Source organism: Canis lupus, chromosome 1, assembly GCF_011100685.1.
Source record: "Canis lupus familiaris isolate Mischka breed German Shepherd chromosome 1, alternate assembly UU_Cfam_GSD_1.0, whole genome shotgun sequence".
Classification (NCBI taxonomy): domain Eukaryota; kingdom Metazoa; phylum Chordata; class Mammalia; order Carnivora; family Canidae; genus Canis; species Canis lupus.
In genome coordinates, this window is record NC_049222.1 from 89942008 (window position 1) to 89965908 (window position 23901).

At 42.7% G+C, this 23901-nt stretch overlaps 1 protein-coding gene across 1 annotated transcript in view; it reads left to right on the plus strand.

Moving 5' to 3' along the window:
• The window catches only part of DOCK8 (dedicator of cytokinesis 8), a 234866-nt gene that overhangs the window by 121204 nt on the left and 89761 nt on the right, over positions 1-23901 (plus strand). Inside the window, 4 exon segments of the mRNA XM_038527147.1 lie at positions 17461-17578; positions 19043-19113; positions 20501-20639; positions 21273-21374. Coding sequence (XP_038383075.1) covers positions 17461-17578; positions 19043-19113; positions 20501-20639; positions 21273-21374 — 430 coding nt within the window.

Genomic DNA, 23901 nt, shown 5'->3' on the forward strand with positions numbered 1-23901 from the left:
CAGATGCTCATCCACTGAGCCACCCAGGCGTCCCTGTCTGCAGTTCCTTTAACTGCCATGAAGCTGTCATTGAAACATTGTAAACTTTGTTTACATCATGTAAAATATTTTGATAGTCCCATTATTTCCTTCTCTGTTTTCTTTCCCTGGTCCTGGAATTCAGGCCAGTCTCCATTTAATGAGTTAGATTCTGTGAGGATGAAGCAGACCCTGGGGGTTTATAGGATCTACTCAGTAGGCAGAGCCACATTCACTGAATTGGTATTGATAAAGTGGAATAGGAAGGGAGCTTGTGAAGGGTAGAGAGCTGTCCTTGTTATGTCCAGGGTCTCTTTACTCATCGGGACAGGATGGTGGCAGTGGTCAATGCTTTCCAGTAGAGCTGCTCTGACAGAAGTTCCTGGCCAGCTCTCTAGCCACAGCAAGTGTTGGGTAAACCCTCTATTTTTTGCACTGTAGCTATGTAGAACTTTCCCGCTGAGGATCAGGATTTGCCCAGAAATATAGCATTTACCTAATACATGATTCTATAGACATATCAGCACCTCCCAGCAGTTCCTGTGCTTGTTGGGTGGATATTGGGTGTGTGACCGTTTGCAGAGGACATGGCGAAAGACACCTGCAGCCGAAAGGATGCCTGATGAACCCCAGTGCAGGCTCTGACCAGAGGCTGCTGGGTGACTCTAGGTGCACAGCTCTGAAAGTGACACCTCCAAAGTTGCTGAGGCACTAGGCAATAGGCCTGAGAGCCTAAGCGCTCCTCTGAGGTAGGTGATGTTTCCAGGAACTGTGGTAGGTGATGTGAGCAAGAATCACTGTCTTGCTGAGCACGACCCCACTGTGACAGCCTTATGGGGGCCAGGGCGCACAGGCTGCTTCTTTCATGGGGTCTTTAATGTCTTTGCCCAGAGTTGTGTTGGAGCTAACCCAAACCCTGGCCTGAACATCCATGTCCCTGGCCAGCAGCCAAGGATGTGTTAACCCTGTGCATCTCTAGGGCAAGGAGAATCAGAGCCCATGACAGTGACAGTTACTCAGCCTTCCGAGTTGTCTGGGGATGAGCACAGCCTCCACAGACTTGTCACATTGGTGAGAGCATGGAGAGTGAGAACTCGTCCCTGTACTCCCTCCACACCGTCTGTCCTTTGAAAAACCTTGCACATCTAGCAGGAGTTGCCCCTTTGAATAATGTTGATGCATTCACCTGTCCAGTATTTTAGGGCCTCTATCCATGCCAGGTGTTATGCTCAGCGTTGAAAGAGACCAAGAGTGATCCATCTCTTTGGAAGCACAGCTCAGTCTCTTAAGAGAGACCAGAATCACTTAGAGGTGAGCCCATCTGCTGAGAGACATGCAGGTAGCTTTGTCGTGCAACCACCTCGAGATCTTTGCAAGTTCTCCCACCCCCAAAACATAGACGAGCCTTCTCTCTCCCCAAGGCAGGCATATGTTTATAGAGGGAGTTGGGGGCATCTGGACAATTCGTGTCTTAGTGGATGCACTCCCAATTACACTATTTGCTTCCCCAACCTAAACTGAAGCATCTGACAGTATTGAAACCATCAGGAATGATGCAGCAAGCATTTTAACGAACAGTATTTACTTATTTATTGGCTGGTTTGTTTGTTTGTTTGTTTTGAATAGGTAGGGCTAGTTCCTTCGTGTTATTAAAGTCTTAACTTTGTGTTAATAAAGTCTCTGCCCCAAAGGAAAAAAAAAAAGAGTCAGTTTCAGCAACAGCAGAGATTGGAAATTTTCTGGTATGTGTATGTTTTTGTCAGCTGGCAGATTTGTTTTAGGAAACTATTTGCAAAGCCTGGAAAAAATGTGCTCCCTCTGTTCCTTAAAAGAGCTTATAGGTTGGTTCATGTTCCTTATCCATGTGACAATTCTGTGTGGTGGTCTTTAAAAAAATGCAGCCCAGTCCAGATTTTGGCATTGACACAGTTTGTTTGTTTGTTTGTTTGTTTGTTTATTTATTTATTTATTTATTTATTTATTTGACGCAGTGTCTTTAAACTCAAATTTTAAGTCTTTCAGAAAGCACCAAATATTATTGAAACATTCGTTCTGTTTTTACTTGGGGAAGATTTCATTAAAAATTTGCTGTTTCAGGATCCCTGGGTGGGGCAGCGGTTTGGCGCCTGCCTTTGGCCCAGGGTGCGATCCTGGAGACCCGGGATCGAATCCCACGTCGGGCTCCCGGTGCATGGAGCCTGCTTCTCCCTCTGCCTGTGTCTCTGCCTCTCTCTCTGTGTGACTATCATAAAAACAAATAAAACAAAATCTTTAAAAGAAAAATTGCCGTTTCACAGGAGAAGGAAGGACATGTGCAGCTAGTACTTCTTAGCAGTCTTCTTACATTTTCTCTAACCTGTCACAGCCTCTTGAGGAGACATTAATTAATTTGGGTAATGGAATCAGAGCTAGAACCAAAGAAAAATTACTTATATTTTTAGAAATTCTCAAGTTCTATATTTCATTGGAGATTGGACTGATGCCAAAGAGGCTATTTTGATACTGAGAACATGATGGTATAGGTTGCCATTATATTATATTATATTATATTATATTATATATTATATATTATATTATATATATTATATATTATATTATATATTATATTATATTAATTATATTATATTATATTAATTATATTATATTATATTATATATATTATATTATATTATATTATATTATATTATATTATATTATATTATATTCCTTAGGCCAGGAGAATAACTCTGAGATCCAGTTAAGAGACAGAAATTCTATAAGGTGGGGATCCCTGGGTGGCTCAGCAGTTTAGCACCTGCCTTCCGGCCCAGGGCGTGGTCCTGGAGTCCCGGGTTTGAGTCCCATGTCAGGCTCCCTGCATGGAGCCTACTTCTCCCTCTGCCTGTGTCTCTGCCTCTCTCTCTCTCTGTCTCTCATGAATAAATAAATAAAATCTTTAAAAAAAATTCTCTAAGGTAAATCATTTTCTAAAGGAATCACAAGTTTAAATATCAGCAAATACGAATACCTGACACGTGCTTTTTAAAAATATATATGCTCATGTTAGTTATCTGTTGCTGTGTAACAAAAACTTTACAGCATAAAACAACAGTTGTTATCTCCCAGGCTATGTGGTAGCCAGGGCTGTGATCACCGTAAGGGTCAACTAGGGGAGGATTCATTTCTAAGCTCACTCATGGGGTTGTTGACAGGATTCAGTTCCTCTTGGATTATATAGTCTTTCATTGATGACTAGCTGATGGCAAGAGTCCTTTGTAAATTTTTTGTTGTATTTGTCTCTCCAGAGGGCAGCTCACAACATGGCAGTTGGCTTTTTCAGAATAAGCTAGTGTGTGTGTGTGTGTGTGTGTGTGTGTGTGTGTGTGTAAGCAAGATAGAAGCCAGAGTCTTTATGTAAACCTCCAGAGTGACATCCTGTCACTTCTACTGTATTCTGTGGGTTAGAAAGTAGTCCCCAAGGAGAAAAAATGAATGGGAAATATCAGAAAGGGAGACAGAACATGAGAGACTCCTAACTCTGGGAAACGAACTAGGGGTGGTGGAAGGGGAGGTGGGCGGGGGGTGGGGGTGCCTGGGTGACGGGCACTGAGGGGGGCACTTGATGGGATGAGCACTGGGTGTTATTCTATATGTTGGCAAATTGAACAACAATAAAAAATAAGAAAGAAGGAAGGAAGGAAAGAAGGAAAGAAGGAAAGAAAGGAAAGAAAGGAAAGAGAAAGTCCCCAAGTCCAGCCTACACACAAGGGGAAGGTATTTCACAGAGTTGGAATACCAAGAGGCAGGGATTACTGGGAGTCATGTTGGAAGCTGCTACCACAGTTCCAACCAAACCACAAAAGTTGGGGCGCTCCAGTTGTGTGAATTTGAAAGAATATGGGAAAGTGGGAATGAGTAGGATGGAGGGTTGATGAACTCCGTGGATGCTGAGGACAAAGCTTGCTAAGGAGAATCTTCCAGTTGACCTGGCATGTTTCTGGGACAACTGCAATACATTCCTCCCTAATAGAAAAATAATATCTTTTTTTTTAAAGATTTATTTATTTATTTATTTATTTATTTGAGGGGAGTAGAGGCAGAGGGAGAGAATCTTTAAGCAGACTCCCCGCTGAGCATGGAGCCCACAGCAGGGCTCAATCTCACAAACCATGAATGATCATGACCTGAGCGGAAACCAAGAACAGGATGCTTAACTGACTGAGCCACCCAGGCACCCTGAAAGATAACTGTTTCTTGACAGATCCTCAAAGGTGAGAAGAGTCTCCACACATACCCCTCAACAACCCACAACTCCAAAAAACAAGCCTGCAATATAGGAGTGAAAACAACTTTTTACAGTAAAAAAGAGAGCTCAAAGAAATAGGATTTTAAAGTTTCAAGTCAGGTTGGAGAGAAATTTACTCTTTTCCTACAGTAGTCTGTTTTCCCCAGCAGGTCTCAAATGCTCATGTATTTGTGATTCTTTTTCAATGGAAATCTGATCCAGATAAGATGTAAGATTGTAAACATCCCAACTTTCCCTTTAGGTCTTGTGCTGTTGAAAACTAGTAGACCTTTCTTAAACAAGTGAGTGGGTTTTAAGGAGAGCTTACGTGCATTGATGTGTGTGTTTTTTTTATTTTTATTTTTTATCATAGTCACACAGAGAGAGAGAGAGAGAGTGGCAGAGACACAGGCAGAGGGAAAAGCAGGCTCCATGCACTGGGAGCCTGACGTGAGATTCGATCCTGGGTCTCCAGGATCGCGCCCTGGGCCAAAGGCAGGCACCAAACCGCTGCGCCACCCGGGGATCCCCATTGACGTGTTTCTAAAAGGTGGCATTGTCTTTGCCCCAGCTTGAGGGCCTGCTTTATTTAACAGGAGTGCTGGGTTTCTAGACTCTCAGTAAAGACGAATTTTTATCTCTCATAAAAAGAAGGGACAGGATTGATGTAAGAGAAAAGTGCTCTGCAAACATAGGAGCTGTATTTAGTTCACATTCAAAATAACGTTCTATGTAAAGACACCGTATGTGGCATTCAAACTGTAGTTCATCAGTTGAGAAAGCACGGACATTCAGCCCCCACCAAATCTTTATTTATTTATTTATTTACCATTCATATAACTTTATTTTTTTATAAATTTATTTTTTATTGGTGTTCAATTTGCCAATATATAGAATAACACCCAGTGCTCATCCCGTCAAGTGCCCACCTCAGTGCCCATCACCCAGTCACCCCCACCCCCCGCCCACCTCCCCTTCCACACCCCTAGTTCGTTTCCCAGAGTTACCACCAAATCTTTAAAAGTGGTATATAAGAGTTTACTGTTGTTTTGCTTTCTTTTTTTCTCTCATTTAATTTCTGGTTTTGAGCACTTTTCTTTTTTTTAATGTAACAGGACTGTGTGAGGGAGAATATTGGGTCATTGATTGCAGTGTTTCTGAACAGTTTGGTAACATTTTGTCTCTGGCTTCTTAACTACTGTTTGCTGATTGTGGGGATGGCGGGTAGGGATCCCCAAAGTTCAGAATACAGTACCAGCATTTATATGAAACACTGCAGCCAAGCCTGCGAGGCACAGAGGTTACTGAGAGGCAAGCTGCTGCTGTGGTAGTTTCCCCAGTGCCTCCTAATCTTGCTCCATTTCCCAGGGTGCCCTAGGACAGTCACAGGCATTTTCTTTTGCTCTGATTTCTGAAGCTGGGACATAATCTTCAGCCTACACACAAGGGTTTCTCTTTGCACTTTTTGTGGATTCCTTTGTGAATTTGCGCTTTGCTTTAACCTAAGAATTGGAAACGGGAACGAACACAAATAATGGCAGGAGCACAGAATGACAAGGCTAGGCATGGAAAATGCCTTATTTATATGCATTTATTTATAAACCTCATTCTAAAAATTATCAGGGGTAGCTTAGGAGACTATATAATAAGTATAAAATTTGAGTGAAAGGAAAATAAGGGGAAAGAAATCAATATAAATCTGGGTAAGGTTAATACCAGAATATATCTTCATGTCCTTGACAGTTCTTTAAAAAGTTAGCTGCACATGTGACCTTGAGCTTTCTACCAGCCACACAGGGGAAAAAAACAAAAAACAAGGGAAACACAGTGAACCCTAGGATTCATCTATCTGCAAAATTAAAAACAAATCAGTTCTCCTGAATCGGTGCTGCTCAAACTTGAATGTGCATTTGAATCACCTGGGATGTCGTTAAAATGCAGGTTCTGATTCAGCGGGGCTGTGATGCAGCCTAACGGGCTCTCAGGTGGTACTGGTGCTGACACTGCCTCTCCCCGGGCATCCTTTGAGTAGCAAAGCCTTAGCTCACTCATAAGCATGTATTCACAGAGCATGCTCCCATTTAAAATACTAGGTTTGCAGGTTTCCTCAGTAATTCTAGAATATATCAAATATTGTGCTCTAAGATTTCTAACTTCAGTTTGTTCTTGATGTATTTAAAACATTAAGACCTCTAATACTGAGGGACAGTACGCACTCTCATCTTTGGAGTTAACTACGTTATTTCAAGCCTTTTTTAAAAAAAAAATCATACAGTTTGTTTGGGCGAACGTCCTTTTGCCCTTGTAAATAATATAATAAAGGATCACATAGTAAAGTTCTGGTGAGTCTGTGGACCAAAGAGACATTTACTGTTGGTCTTAGAGTTAGCAATGGTTATGTGCCCTGGGTCTAACCTCAGGGCACCTGGTCTGAATTCCATCTGCCATTTGCTAGCTAGTTACCTTGGGCAAGTTATACATCCTCTCTATGCCTCTGTTTTATCATCTGCCAAATGAAGGTAATCAAATGAAGGTAATCATACTATCTGTCTTAGGTGCCTAGAACAGTGCCTGCACACAGTAAGAAATAATGTTAGCCATTTTTTAAAAAAAGATTGATTTTTTTCAAAGATCTTACTTATCTATTCATGAGAGAGAGGGACAGAGACGCAGGCAGAGGGAGAAGCAGGTAGAGGGAGAAGCAGGCTCCCTGCAGGGAGCCTGACGTGGGACTCAATCCCAGGACTCCAGGATCACGCTCTAGGTTGAACGCAGGCGCTAAACTGCTGAGCCATCCAGGGATCTCCTGATTGATTTTAAAGAGAGAGAAAGCACATGCACAGGTGAGAGGGGCAGAGGGAGAATCCCAAGCAGACTCTCCACTGAGCACGGAGCCCAACACATGGCTCAGTCCCATGACTCTGAGATCATGACGTGAGTGGAAATCAAGAGTCAGAAGCTCAACCAACTAAGCCACCCATATGCCCCGATAATGTTAGCTATTTTTATTATTACATTTAAAAAATATTTTTCTGGCAGCGAAATGTGAATAATAAATAAAACCACCTCCTCAGCAGCTTACCTGGCATAAGTAACCTTAAAAGAATGTACCTAGACTTGCGAGTTTCTTTGGAATGCCTGATAAAAGACACAACTTTCAGATCACTGGTATTAATGGGTATTTGAATTTCATTCTCTTAGAATCAAAGTCAGTTGCTAACAATGTATTCAAAGCAGTTAGAGCCACCAACCTTTTCCCATAGTTTTCAAATGAGGGCATCACATTCATGCAGTTGGTTGTGCTGCATTTCCATGTCCAAAAACAGTTCATCCATTCTTTGGCTCTGTCTTTGCAGAAAGGGCTAGAAAGAAAGAGTTTTTAAACCCAAGAAAAGGGCAGCCCTGGTGGTGCAGTGGTTTAGCACTGCCTGCAGCTGAGGTCGTGATCCTGGAGTCCCGGGATCGAGTCCCGCATCAGACTCCCCACATGGAGCCTGCTTCTCCCTCTGCCTCTCTCTCTCTCTCTCTCTCTCTGAATAAATAAATAAAAAAATAAAATAAACCCAAGAAAAGAAAAAGGAATACTTTGAAGTTACCAGAATAGGCTGAGCATGTTTGTTTAGAAAACTGGGGAGCTTTTTATATAGAAAACTGTTTCAATATGTTGTAGCAGGAGAGCCAGGTACTAATTGACTAGCCAATCTACTTCAATTCAGACTGTGTTGCTAGTGGTCTGCTGTTAAGCCAACACTTGTGTCTCAAGCTTTAGGAACACCAATGAGAGAGCAAAACTGATTTCACTGGTGTTTTATTCTCCTAGCCCATATCCATAGCTAAGATCCTTTTAGGATCTCCCTAAACCTGAAGCACTTGACCAGATGTCATTTCAAACATTTTGAGATGCACCTACTTCTCTATTTGCTATATATACTTTATATATAGATATATATAACAGTCTGCAAAGTGGGGGAAATTTTTTTTTCCTGTTGGTTAAACTCAGTAGAGTTGCCATTGATGAACTAACAAAATGTCAGATGTGGTAAGCATGTAATTTAAATTCATGGGGCACCTGGCTGGCTCAGTCAGAAGAGCATGTGACTCTTGATTTCGGGGTCCTGAGTTCAAACTTCATGTTGAGTGTAGAGATTTCTTAAATAAACTTTTAAAAAATAAAATCATGGGGCGTCTAGGTGGCTCAGTCGGTTAAACATCTGCCTTCAGCTAAGCTCATGATCCCAGAGTCCTGGGATCCAGTCTCGCATCAGGCTCGCTGCTTGGTGGGGAGCCTGCATCTCCCTCTGCCTGCCGCTCCCACTGCTTGTGCACGCATTCTCTCTCTCTCTCGTGCCTTCTCTCTCTCTCAAATACATAAAGCTCTTTAAAAAGTAAAATCATTAATTGTGATATTGAAGTTTGATTTTCATATGTTGGAGCTAATAACGGAGGCCCTCAGACATTTTTTGTGACATCTTAAGATGTTCCTAGGTCTTAGGCTCTGTGCCTGTCATCCTGAGGGTAAAGTGGCCTTGCTCACAAGCCAGCCCCAACTCTTGGCAGGAAACCTGATGTCTGCACTCTTGGAAGGAGACGGATGCGTCCAGACACAGAGAAAGAGAGAAAGTGAGAGGGAGCTAAAAAAGAGGCAGACACACACAGAGAGATTGAAGACAGACAATGAAAGGTGGGGAGGGAAACCGGAAAGAGAGAGAATAAAAGATTAGGTTTTTGGCTTCATGACATAACTGAGTGATTCTCCAGCCATTCCTTCAGGAGCACAAAAGTGACACAATTTTTTTTTCTTCCAAACATAGTTTAGATTGCCATTCATAACAATGGAAGACACATAAACATTAGTATCACAAAGAATTAATCAGCACTGCCACTCTTCTTAACCAGGTTTTTCACAGGAAAAATAACTCCAACTTGATTCTTGCCGTTGTAGCTTATTTTCCAATCTGTCAAAATCACAGTCAACTAAGATTATCAATAACTATCCACTCACCATGATGATCTCCGCCACCTTTGTCAGAGAAAGCTCACCTGGCTTGAAGAATGCAGCATCCTCCATCTTCACCTCCAACAACTTTAGCTTCTTGTTAAATCTCTCCCTTTGCTTCATGCCGGCAACCAGCCAGTGCTGGAGCTCATCAACCAGCTGATAGAGGCCTTCATTCCTCTTGCCGACCTGCCCGGTTCTCTTCTCCAGGCTCTGCTTTCTCTCCTGCTGGCTCACTTGTGTTAGCAGCTCTGCTAGAGAGCTGTTCAAAGTGCCCAGTTGTTTAAACAGGTGTCCAATGTTGTCTTCGCTGCTTCTTGAGCTGCTCTCCACACTGGAGAAGCTCATAGGACAGAGCACGGATGTCATCTTGGGAATAAATGACAGGGCAGGTTCTTCTCTCTGGTTTCTCGCACCAGATAGACAACAGGCTAAATCAAGCAAGAGCCAAACTGGTGTTCTTTGCATTGTGGCTTTGTAAGATTTCTAGGTCCCCTGCATCAACCTGTATTCAGCAGAGGAAACAGAAGACAGTCCCAAGACAGTAAGGAGCTGAGAGAGTATAGCCACCAGTTCCATCTAAGAATGACCAGATTCCACAAGTTAGCTTCTGACTTCCTGGGGCTGCTCACTTACGGCAGTTCAAAAATCAGTAGAAACGCTGTTGGGGAGTCAGTGGAAAAAATTTGAAGTTTCCAAAAATAATTTTTAATCAAGAGAAGCCATCTGAAGTGGGTCTGGAAAGAAAATTGTTGATGAATACCACATGTTCTGTTAAGCATTGTGATGCATGGGACTGAGGAGAGCCATTCTTGTCTGCGTTTGGGAAAAACGAGATTGTACTAGATGCCGTGCATATATGCTGGACCTGCACTTAACTAGGGGAGCTTTCAAAATCGTTCAGCCACAACCAGGGATTTCTATCTTGCTTATGAGCTACCTTCTCAAGAATCATTAGATGACATAATTCTTAGGTTTTTTCTCTAGCTAACATGAGGCATGTAATTTATCATGTGTAAAACATATGAGCCCATTTATCAGTTTCCTGATAATCACTCTTACCTGGTTTAGGCTCTGCGAACTACTGAGAATGCAGGTAGATCTTCCCTCTCAAGAGATGACGTTCTTTTTTTAAAAAAAATTATTTATTTATTCATGAGAGACACACAGAGAGAGAGGCAGAGACACAGGCAGAGGGAGAAACAGGCTCCATGCAGGGAGCCTGACATGGGACTCGATCCCAGGTCTCCAGGATCATGCCCTGGGCTGAAGGCAGCGCTAAACCGCTGAGCCACCAGGGCTGCCCAAGAGATAACATTCTTATTTTCATATATTCATTCTCTTTAAAAGCATGCATATTTAATAAAACACACTACCTAGCATTGTTGCAAGAAGAGATATAACTATCCTTGGGAGTTCACCTTCCTTAAAAAAAATGTTTTGATAAAGCCATTTAACCTTCCCTGGAGTCAATCTCCAGGTTTACAAAAAGATGGATGTTGAGCTAAATTCTCTTGAAGTTTCCTTCCAGCTGTGTGTCCTGTAGAAAGCATGTTCAGTATAGACCAGGACATTGAGAGCCCATGGTGATGATGTTTGAGCACAAGGGTTTGCTTGTGCAATGTGCAAAATTATGGAGCAAGTGTTGGGGTAGGGTGGGTCAGGTAGGCAGCGCCCCTGTACTGGGACACGGGAGAAGAGTGTAGGGACAGCTCACTTGCTTATACAAGTCTGGTGGGGCTACTAACATTGTGATTTACACAGACCCTTTCATCCAGCTGCTTCAAAGCATTTTTACAAACTGGCTCATTATTTCTTTAATCATAGCATAAAGAAAGTTAGATAGTTTTTTCAATTAATTTAAAGATGAAGAAATTGAACTTTATAGAACCTAAGGAAATTTTCCCAAAGTATACCACATTGCAGTGGAGCGAAATAAAGTGTTCATCACAGCTTAATAATTGAGAAAAGGGAAATAACCCAAATGCTTATTTTTGGAGACTAGTGTAAATTATGGCAAATTCATGACAGGGAATATGATATAGCCATTAAGATAGTGTTCACTGGGAAAACAGTCATAATTGAACAACATTAAATGATACAAAAACAAGATAAAGCTTTGTATACACAGTAAGATGAAACTGTTTAATGTATAGAGGAAATAAAGACAGAGGGAAATAGGCTAGTCTGAACTGTGATGTTTCTCAATGGAGTAGGATATTGAGTAGTTGATATTTTATTCTTTTTTTAAAAAAAGATTTTATTTATTCATGAGAGACACAAAGAGAGAGGCAGAGACATAGGCGGAGGGAGAAGCAGGCTCCATGCAGGAAGCCCGATGTGGGACTTGATCCTGGGACTCTGGGATCAAGCCCTGAGCCAAAGGCAGACGCTCAACCACTGAGCCACCCAGGCATCCCTCGATATTTTATTCTTTATACTTTTCTGTACTTTTCAACTCTTCATGATTGAAAAATGGTTATATATCATTGTCATAATCATATTGCTTTCATAAGCATGATTATAAAAAGAGAGAGAGGAGTTTGTATATGAGGGACAGTGGAGTTGACCAACTCTATATGTTGATAAGAAAGATCTCTTTGACACTAGGACATTGAGCCCAAACCCAGGAGATGGGAAGGGACTGGTCATTTAGAGAACTAGGAGAAGCTTTTCCAGGTAAGGGGAACAGCAGTTACAAAAGACCTGTCATAAGAATCAGTTTAGAATGTTCTAGGCCTTGATAAAAGGGCCAGTGTGGGAAAGTAATGAGCAATAGGGTTAGGGAAATTGCCAGGGGCCTGCTCATATAAGGCTCATGATGAGTAGTTTGGGAAACCCTCGTCGGGGCCTGCCACAATCTGTTACACTTTTGGAAGGTCTTCCAACGGATATATAAGAAATAGATTGTGAGGAGTGAGTGTAGAAGTCAAGAGATGAATTGAAAACACTGCAATTGTGAGACATGAGGGCTGGTTTGGAGTGGAACATGTAGGTTGTGGTGTGTATCTGACCCTGCTGTGTGCAGGAAATCATTATCACCACAGCCATCATTAATAAATTCTTACTCATTAATAATACTCACCATAGCCCTGCAAGGTAGGCATGACTTTTAGCCCCACTGGGGCTTTGGAAAAGCTAAATAACTTGCCCAAAGCCAGCTCTCTGGTTCCAGAGCCAACACCCTTAACCAGTCTTAACATGACCACTCAATAAACATTCGCTCTGAGGATGAGAGCAGTGGCAGCAAAGATGAGGAAGCATGAGCAGAGAGAGGTCTGTACCCTCACTGGCACACCCACACCCAACTTTGAACTGCCTTCCATCCTCATTACTACATCCATGTCCATTCCTAACAGCCTCATGGTTGGACTTCCTCACTTTAAGAAAGCAAGATCTGGAAGGTGCCACTGACACAGCCACTTGCGAGGTTCAGAACAGCACTGGACTTGATCCGATGCCTGCTCCGTGGCAAACTCACAGAGGGTGAACCATCCCTTTATCTCCCAGGGCCTCCATTGTCTCATGTTCAAAAACTGGGGCCGGGCTTGGTATCTCCCAGCTCTCACCCCCTAGAATTCGATGCTTATCCCTTCATTCTATCATGGCCTGCCATCTCCTCTTTGGAGGAAGCCATAATAATATGTTACTGACTTTTGAAGCTTGTTGAGTATTATGCCTATTATCTGAATTTAAATCATTTCCTTATGATGACATTCTTGCCTTGCATTTATGTTCTTTTGCACTTAAATATAGGAAGCAGTCGATGCAGTTGACCATTTACAGCCAGTTGTGATCCTGAGATCACAAGAGATTAACAAGAGGACAGGTTGGTAGCTAGAAAGAGCTGGAAACGGAGCCCAGCAGGCAGGTGGAAGTGTGTGTGCTAGTTGCTGCCAGGCTAGGGCATCAGTAGGACAGTGCCAGAGGCAGAGAGTAGCCTAGAGATGTCATGATATATGGCAATTCTGATCTGTCCCCAGCACTGTGTCCCCCCCATTCTGCCTCCAGTAAGTCCCCCAACATAGACAGTCTGGGGTAAAGTAAGACATTGGAATGCTATTTATTTGCATCTTTGGCCTTTGAACCTGCACAAAGTTATCAGCTCCTGTGTATTCCTGGTAATTCCAAGCAGCGTTTTCTCTCCTTGGATGCCTGAGAGCCTTCACTCCTTACCCTGCATCCTATTTCAGCAGGGAATCCATTCGCATTTTTCCCTCCCTTGATATGGGTTGTTCCTCCGACCGCAGATAAGTTTATTTCAATGTTTTCCCAAGTGATTTCTCAGAACATTACACACGTGAAATACACCATGAAAGAACAGATTAACGAAATGAGTTCTGAGGTCGAAACGTTTAGGGAAAGGAGCGACCTCTTTCCCCCTCGAAGCGATTCAGGGCGCACATTAACCTGCGTATCTTGGCCTCCCCCAGCCTCTCCTGGCAGCCTTTGTTAGCCCACCCCTCTTCTTCCCCACAGACTTGTTACCCTTTTGCAAAGACCTGGGCTTTTGCGGAGGAGCTGAGGCAGCGCTGGTTTGGGCTGGGCTTTCAGGGATCCGCAGGGTAATGGAATGCGCCCTGCTCCAGACCTGGCCTAAGATGAAAGGGGTTATGACGCTCCGTGAGATCAGCATCTTGGCTTTTTATAGTGATAAGTTGCATGAAGTATATTACAGAACAGTATTCCAAACTCTGAAATTTTTATTAGAGCTCGGCTGGACTGTGATTTAAAAAAATTATTTTAAGAGCCAGCTCGCCATGCCAGCCCCTCACATTGGCTCAGCTCTGAGGGGTACCCCCATTCCAGAACACTCAGAAAGCTTTTTACTTCTCTTACTTGAGCAGACCAGGGGCTCTGAGGATCAGTGCATCTGTTTCCTGGTAGTTCAGGAAGCTCTCCCTTAAACATTAATTTTGTCACATGGCTTGCTCTTTATTTATGTGTCTGGTACCAAATCATTGACTGGGAGCTGTCAGCCTGGTCCATCAGGAGTGGGTTCACTCAGCCCATCCACTTGGTCTTGTCTGAAGTGCTGGTCATTAGTATCGTCCCTGGTGATATTGTTGTAGCAAGGAGAGCCATGGGGTAATTCTGGGCCTTTATGCAGACACTGATCCAAAATTACCATTTTCTTTCTTTCTTTCTTTCTTTTCTTTCTTTTTTTTTTTAAGATTATTTATTTATATATTTGATAGAGAAAGAGAGAGAGCATGTGCGCAAGCAGGGGGAACAGGAGAGGGAGAGGGAGAAGCAAACTCTCCACTGAGCCTGACACAGAGCTTGATCCCAAGACCCTGAGATCATGAGCTGAGTTGAAGGCAGACACTTAACCAACTGAGCCACCCAGGCACTCCCAAAATGACCATTTTTCACCCACATGTGATGGCAGGATCGATCTGGTTATTACAACAAAGGGATTAGTTAGAGTTGCAAGAGCAGAGTCAATGCCAGCTTAGTCCTTCCCTTCCAACTACCGCAGACCTCATAAATTAAACAGGTAAAGATTTTTCATCTTCTGCCTTATACTTGAGCATTGACTTCACCCTTGTCCAGTGGAGCATACTTTACATTTGAATATGGACCCAGGGAGTGGCATTGACTCTATCCCAAAGATGGGAAATCTACTGGGGATCATTGTACGGATCTTTGCTGTGCAAATTCACATGTGTGAATAAGTTGGTCCTCAAATGTGGGTGATTAGGAGCCCCCTCATGGGACATTTGGCAATTTCTGGGGACATTTTTGATTATGGCTGAGTAGGGGGAGGTCCTACTAAATGCCTAGTGTGTAGAGGCCAGCACTGGTGCCAAATGTCTTACAAGGCACAGGACAGTCCCACAACATGGAATGGTCCCTCCCAAATGTCAGCAGTGGTGCGGTTGAGAAGCCCTTGTATTGATTAAGAGTCAAGTCTTTGTCAAGTATTATGAGAACCTACACATTCACCAAAGGAAAATCTGGTCACCTGGTCCCTCTTGTCCACTCCTTTTCTGGTGTCTGAGTCACACGAAGGTTGTTTTGTCATCTCGGAAGCCTTTGGGACAGGAATGTGTCTCTGGGGAGAATGTGTTACCTAGGAGTTAGAAGAGTGGACCACATGTGAGGAGGACAAGACATTTGCCCAAAAAAGGGGACACTAACTAATTGAATCAGCCCTTGTGTCCTGCTGATACTTGTCTGTTAATAAGACCCAGAAAGCGAGGCAGACTTGTCACTGAGAGATGTCATGAGTAACGCAGTATGACAAAGTCGTTGTCACCTCAGTGGGGGTCTTAGGAGAGGGCATACAGCTCAGTAGTTGAGAGCACAGCTCCAGAGCCAGACTTCCTGACTTCAACTCCCAACTGACATTTCCTACCCTTGTGATTTGGGGTAAGTTATGCAACATCTCTGTATCTCACTTTTATCTTTGTGACATGGGAAGTAGTACTTACTTATGGGATAATTGTGAGAATTTAACAGTATAAGTTAATAAATAAGAAGTATTTCAGGGGCATCTGGGTGGCTCAGATGGTTGAGCATCTGCCTTATCTGCCTTTTACTCAGGTCATGATCTCCAGATCCTGGGATCAAGCCCAACATTGGTCTCCCTGCTCAGTGGGGAGTCTGCTTCTGCTCTCTCCCTACCCCCTCTGCCCTGCCTCTTCCCCTCACTCGAGCTCTTTCTCTCTTAAATAAATAAATTCTTTAAAGAAGAAGAAGTATTTGGAATATCACCTGACTCAGGATAAGTGCTATATGAATGTCAATATCATTGTTTCTTTGAGTCGGGAATGTGAAACTGACATGTTGACAATACTAATTACAGCACTAATATTAATTTCTTTATTAGCTGCAAGCCTGGCCTATGAATGAACTGAAAAAAATATATACACACATTTGTTCCTTTATTCAACAAATATTTATTAGCATCTACTGTGTCCCAGGCACTATTCCAACTGCTGGTGATTCATCAGTGGATCAAACATTAGATAGAAATCTCTGCCTTGGGATCCCTGGGTGGCTCAGTGGTTGAGTGCCTGCCTTCGGCCCAGGGCGTGATCCTGGAGTCCCGGGATCAAGTCCCACGTTAGGCTCCCTGCATGGAGCCTGCTTCTCCCTCTGCCTATGTCTCTGCCCCTCTCTCTCTGTGTCTATCATGAATAAATAAATAAAATCTTTAGAAAAAAAATCTCTGCCTTCCCAGAGCTTACCTTTTAGTGGAATATGCTAGTAAAGGGATCCCTGGGTGGCGCAGCGGTTTAGCGCCTGCCTTTGGCCCAGGGCGTGATCCTGGAGACCTGGGATCGAATCCCACATCGGGCTCCCAGTGCATGGAGCCTGCATCTCCCTCTGCCTGTGTCTCTGCCTCTCTCTCTCTCTCTCTCTTTGTGTGTGTGACTATCATAAATAAATAAAAATTTTAAAAAAAGGAATATGCTAGTAAAACTGCAAATAGAAAAACATAAAAAATTATAGTTAGCCTAGTACCTGTCCATAGCTGTTAGATAAATGGATGCATTTTTCATATTGTTGTTGTGTTATTGTCAGATAGTTTATTGGGCTGGAGGTTTGAACTGTCATCTTAGATAGGAAAAGACTAAACCTATCCAGAATGCCATGCCAAAAAGAAATTGAAACTACTTCATACAGACTAGAAATGGAAAAAGAGAAAGAAAAGATAAGAAGTTAGGTCCATCACTTGTGATCCTGAATTGTATTCAAAATGAGCTCAGGAGTGCCTGGCTGGCTCAGCCCATAGAGCGTGTGACTTTTGATCTCAGGGTTATGATTTTGAGCCCATGGGTATAGAGATTACTTCAAAATGAAATCTTTTAAAAAAATAAATAATAAAAAATGAAATAAAAGGAGCTGAAGCTTTTTTTGCTTTCTTATCTTTGTATCAGACATACTACCTCTCGGCAGTTTTCCATATTTGAAGGCAATGAAACTTCCTCAGCTGCAGCAGACACATCTCGCTCCGTAGCAAGGAAGAGCACAATGTTGGTTATTATCAGTTGGCTGCAGCTGAAGAGGAAGAATCAAGAAAACCTCACTCCTCCAAAAATAATTCACGTCTGAAAGGAGAAACTCCTTCAGAACAATTATCTCACAAATGTGGGCTTTAGCATTCACAGAAGAATGTGGCAAAGATAAACTTCAGACTTTATTCACTGGTTCTTTATCTTTTGTTTTCCAGAAATCTTCTCTACGTCTACCCACAGAGGCTGAACTTCACTAACAAACTAGCATCTGCGCGGAACATTACAATAAAGATCCAGTTTATGTGTGGAGAGGATGCTAGCAACGCTATGCCGGTAAAGAGAGAAACACAAATGTGCTGAGCTCACACCAGGGTGGGCTGAACTTCCTTTGTCAGTTCACACAGACAAAATCTGAGGCCCATCAGCATACACCGTCCTCCTCTTCAGGCCAACATGTCTTAACATGTGCAAAGGCCTTTGTGGCTGGTCCTATATTGGTCCCTGTGTGCTGATGGGGACCCAGGGTCAACCTAAATTTTTAAGTCTCTTCCTTAACTTATTCCCTATTCATCTGTGAAATTTGGAAACGCAGACCATTTCAGAGCACTGAAAAATATTATGAAATCTACCCACACCACCCTAAGTGCAGGAGAGCTAGAGAGACAGGCCTACTATGTCAGCCTCTCTCCTTCTGGGGGCAGGGGTTGGGGCACAGCAATGCACTCCGCCCAAGCCCCAGGCCACATCTGGAGGCACATGTAAAGTACTGCCTAGTAATGATACACACACACACACACACACACACACGTCGTCTCAACACCTTTTGGGAATGGATCATCATCCTGAGGCAAAATGTAAATCAAAGAACAAATATATAATACAGTGCTCTCCAAGGCACCCCAAAGGCCAGAATTTGTATTATAACTATCTGCTACTAAATGAGATGGGCAGTTAGATATTATCATTTTCCCTAAGTCCTAGAATTCAGTTAATATACCTTTCTATTGAAAGTATTTTTTTTTTCCAGTGTTTCCATTCTTCAGATATCTACTTTTTAAAAAACCATCCTCCTATTGACCCACTCATCTTCCCAAGGCAAGGTATCCTCTTGTGACAGTGATAGGCAAGAAGTCCCCAAGGAAGGCTCCCCTGGTTCTCTCTGCCCTGGTCCCTAGTAAGGCTCTCAGAGCTGGCAGGTACAGCTGTGCAGAAGCTTCTAGTAGGGGACAGGTGAGGACCAACCCCAGCCCATTTTCTACTCCCCAAGCCCTTGGTACCTTGTCATGAGCATTGTTCCATCTAGTAGAAAGCTCTTGTTTTCTTTGCCCAAAGGTGAGTCAGATCATGTGCCTTTAGGGCTGAGTTAGGCCAGAGGAGGTGTCTTTTTCCAAATAGCACAGACATGTGGACAAGCCAGCAAAGGTCCAGATCACTCAAGCAACCAGGTCCATGTCTTTGGAGGGAAAAGAGCCTGGACCAGCGTCACTGAGAGCAAAACTAGGTGGCTTTGCCTTGGAGTATAGACTTCTAGATAGTGAGGCAGAGTGGAGAGGGCACTGATTTTCCAGTCTCACAATCCTGTGGCTCTTGATCACTCATACAGCTCCTCAGGGTCTCAGTTTACCCTTTACAGCCAGTTCTTCTGTACCTGTATGCCCTTGGGTCAGTTGTAAACCTAGCACCCTCAGTTTACAAAATGCAGCTTTGTGAGACCAGAATACCCATCAGGCTGATAGGAGTTGGTCTGATGTACCCAAATATCACTGCTAATTTGGTTCTTTCCATATTGGTGCGCAGGTCATCTTTGGAAAATCCAACGGCCCTGAATTTCTGCAGGAAGTATACACAGCTATTACATACCATAATAAGTAAGTGCATTTCAGAGTTCTAAACATATGCCATGATTGTGTCATTATCTCCTGGCTTTTCTGAATCCTTTTTTTGTGATTTCTCCTAACAGTTTTTATAATTCAGAGACTAAGTGACAAAGGAAATATATGCTAGTTCTATGATTCTGGGTTGGAGATGCACATTTTTTAAAAAAAGATTTTATTTCTTTATTCATGAGAGACACAGAGAGAGAGGTAGAGACATAGGCAGCAGGAGAAGCAGGCTCCCCATAGGAAGCTCAATGCAGAATTCGATCCCAGGACTCTGGGATCACACCCTGAGCTGAAGGCAGATGCTCAACCACTGAGTCACCCAGGTATCCCAAAATGATTTTTTTTTTTTTTTTTTTTTTGCCATTAACTAAGACCGGGAAAAGAACATGTCTTTAAGAACCAAATATGGCTTTGACTCTTCTGGAGACTTCTGTTGTATATGATACAGAAAAGTTTTATGGGATTAAATAAAGAAGTAAATTTCCTAACTTGCTTTGAGATACTGCAAGGGTCCAGAAACAAAATCCTTTCTTTCCTTTCTCTGTCTCCTTGTCTTCTAAATATTACCCTACACCTGCCCCATTATCTGCTTTAAAAACATTTTAGTTGCCCCAAAGAGAAATGGAACAGGCCTTATTCTATGGGTAAACTGAGTCACAGAATAACTAAAACCACTGTTCACACTTTACAGGTAGGGGAGGGAAATCTTTACAGGGTCAAATAGACTCAGGTTTGATCCTGGCTTGATAACCTTGGCCCTGTTAAGTATTTCTCTGAACTCCCTTTCCTGCATTGAGATGAGGATGAATAATGTATGCGAAGCCCTTAGTAAAGTATCTGGGATCTTGTAATTCAGTAAATCAGGTTCCTTTTCCTGCCTGCCTGCATTCATTTGCTAATCCAGATCCCTTTGATGAGTGCCAGACATGTACCAGTCCCTGTTCTTGGGGTGGAGACAGAAAAAGGAGGTCACAGTGAGACTTGGAGCCTCATCTTCTTTTCATTTTTTTAAAAAGATTTTATTTACTCATGAGAGACACAGAGAGGCAGAGACATAGGCAGAGGGAGAAGCAGGCTCCATGAGGGGAGCCTGATAAGGGACTCATCTTCTTTTCAAACTAAGTTGAACTTTTCCGTTGTGTGCAGATTTTTTTTTTTTTCCCTAACAAAGCCTTTAGTTGGGGAGCATATCTGGTGGTATAAGGTTGGTCGCAAGGATCTTCTGCGTGGGAGCAGAATGATGTCAAATGAAAAGCAAAACCCCAAGCTGGCAAATTCTGAGGAGCAAAGGGTCTGTGGTGTTACAATTTATAGTCAGAGAAGTCATTGCTCTTGTTGAAAGTTATTCGTGTATAATGTGCTTTTGAAACAGGTCTCCTGACTTCTATGAAGAAGTGAAAATCAAGCTCCCTGCTAAGCTCACAGTAAATCACCACCTCCTGTTCACCTTCTATCATATCAGTTGTCAGCAGAAGCAAGGAGCCTCAGTGGAAAGTCTCCTGGGATATTCGGTGAGTCATTCTCAACTTGCCAATTCACACTGCAGTGGTTGGACTCCAAGGTCCCTGCAGGGATAAACAACTCAGTCCTATTCACTTGCTTTTTTTTTTTTTCCTGTCAGAAGTAGCAATATGTGCCAAACCAGACTCTAGCAAAAAGCAGAAATGGCTTGACTTAGCAGATGACAAATTTCTGGAACGGAAAGCTATGGGTGATAGATATTGGAAGAATGCTCATTTATTTAAAATATATATATGTGTGTGTGTGTGTGTGTGTGTGTGTGTGTGTGTGTATACACTCCACATGTAAGACCAGCTCTTTTTCCCCTAAGGGGAAGAAAGTTATTTCTTTAAAAAATATAAAAGGTAAAATAAACATTGATGTTGTCCAGACACTTACAAACATTGGCTGTAAAGAAAAATGCTACTACTTTGGCTCTGGAAGCAGTAAATCATCGATATTACTATCTTAGGAGCACTCAGGGAATTTAAAATGCAAAGAACTTGACAGAAATTACTGCCAAAAGGAGGCCTGGTCAATATCTAATCATCATTTAGTTGCATTTGATTATTGTGAGCTAGATAAATGGCCAGAATTATATGCTGTAATAAATACCACTTTATTCTTTACATCATCTGTTTCAGTGGCTGCCAATTCTCTTAAATGAACGTCTTCAAACTGGATCCTACTGTCTCCCAGTTGCCTTGGAAAAGCTGCCACCCAACTATTCCATGCATTCTGCAGAGGTAACCAGAGAGCTAGGTGGTAGCCGTTTCCTGTCCAGCCGTGGTCTGGACCATCTTCCCAGATCCACTTCTTATGCCCTTAAACATGACTGAGGATCCTTAGCATATTTGGGGAGCAATCATCTGTCAGCACATTGCATCTTCCTTTTTTTAAGGATGTATTTATTTGAGAGAGAAAGTGGGGGACAGGGAGGGGCAGGGGATTAAGGAGAAAGAGAAACTCAAACAGACTGCGCTCCACCCAGAGCACAATGCCAGGCTGGATCTCATGACCCTGAGATCATGACCCGAGCCAAAACCCAGAGTCCAGCACTCAGTGGACTGCACCACCCAGGTGCCCATCACGTTGAATGTTCTGAGAACACATTGCTCTGATAGGAGGGGAGGAATAATGATCATGAAACCCCGTTCGTTTAGGCATCACCAACTCTGAATATTTGGTAAATGCGACTTGTACCCAAGGAAGCATTACCTGGCGTTATCCACAACAGAGGGATGCACAGAATTATGCATTGTGAACGAGGAGGCAAATAGAGTCCACTTGAGTTAACAACTGCTCTCAGCACTGATCCCTTCAAAAGGTTCCTGCATGGTATGCCTGGGTGGCTAGGGTGCCTTTGGCTCGGGTCATGATCCCAGGGTTCTGGGATTGAGCCCCATGTCCGACTCCCTGCTCCTGATGAAATAAGGAGTCTGTTTCTCCCTCTCCCACTGCCACTCTTCTGTTGGTGCTTGTGCTCTCTCTCTCTCTAATATAAATTTAAAAATCTTTAAAATAAGATAAAAGGTTCCCACACTGACTTCCATTGGTTTGTCCTCTGGGCCTTTTTTTTTTTTTTTTAAGATTTTATTTATTTATTCATGAGAGACACAGAGAGAGATGCAGAGAAATAGAGAAGCAGGCTCCTCGCAGGGAGCCCAGTGCAAGACTCGATCCCAGGACCCTGAAATTATGACCTGAGCCAAAGGCAGAAGATCAACCACCAAGGCACCCAGGCATCCCTGGGCCAGTTGTTGCTATCTGCATTTGGCTACCTTTATTCCTTTAAAGATGCCAATGTCGGGAGTTCTCTTCCCTGTTTCCTCTGCTGCCTCTTGCGCACCCACTTTGCTGTTACCTACCCACTGAAGGGAGCCCCGTGGACTCTCCACTGGTCACTACAAAGCACCGTATCTGCACCAGCCCTCATGCTTCTCAGTCAGCTTGGCACAGGGTTGCATCAATAAGTATCATTTTGAAGCAAATCCCAGATATCGTATCATTTCATTTATGAATATTTTTAAATTATGTTAAAAGATAAAGGCTCTTTTTTTTTAACCAATACCATTGTCATACCTTAAAAATTAATAGTTCCCTTATTTTCAAATATCCAATCAGTGATCAAATTTTCAATTATTTCATCAATGTCATTTTTTCTATAGTTGTTTGTTTGAATCAGGACCCAAGTAAGGTTCACATATTGCTGTTAGTTGACAGGTCTTTTAAGACTTTTTATCCATGGCACCCCCCACCTTTATCTCTTTTGTTTTCCTTGCAATTTTCATGTTGAAGAATCTCCCAGGAATTTGGATTTTTGTTTCAACTTTTAGAGTCAGCTGTCTTCCCCACTCTGACTACACATCCTGTCATCCCCAGGCTATTCGGTTATTCTCATTTTTGCTTTTTTCTCCCTGGAGAGAGAAACTTCCTTCGCTCTGGACTACAGGTGCATGCCTGGTTTCCCATCAAAACCACTCTCCTCAAAACCACCTAAGAGCCACCTAAGTATGTTCACAGATGTTCCCTGATGGTTCTTTATGATTTGGATGATTTGGAAATGCGACCCCATCCTGAAGCCCTGAAAACCACCTTTTCATCATCAAGCTGCCCATTCTAATTCCCTAGAATACCCAATTATTTTCTTACTGCTGGAAGACGAACCTGGGTTTTTTGGAGACAAATACATCTGGTACAAAATCCAGATGCTTCCACTCCCTCGTTAGGAGAACCTGAATGAATTGCTTACCCTCTGAGTCTCAGTAATGAAACTGAGCCCATACCTGCCTATAAGACTGCTGTGGACGTGAAATGAGATAAGTTGTAGCAAGCAACAAACTTGATGCTTACTTTCCTTATATTAAAGTTCCTTTTTCCTTCTTGCCCTGTGCTACCTTTATAGACATACCCTCAGCTTCACCCGCACTGTCCAGTATAGTCACCACTAGCCACATGTGGTTACTAAAAGTGGCTAGTTCAATCTGAGATGTGCTGAAAGTATAAAACACAACCCTCCTATCAAAGATTTAGTAGGGAAAAAATAGGGTAAAATATATCCTGTATTTTTTTTGATATTGATTACATGTTTTATCGATTGTCTTTAGGCTCTCTCTGTTGGGCGAAATGAAACATAGTATTAAAAGTATTAATCTATGTTCCTTTTTAATTTTTGAAATGTGACTACCAGTAGATTTCAAGTGACATACTGGCTCACATAATATTTCTAGCAGACAGCGCTACTTTAGATTATAGGAGATAAACACCAATGAG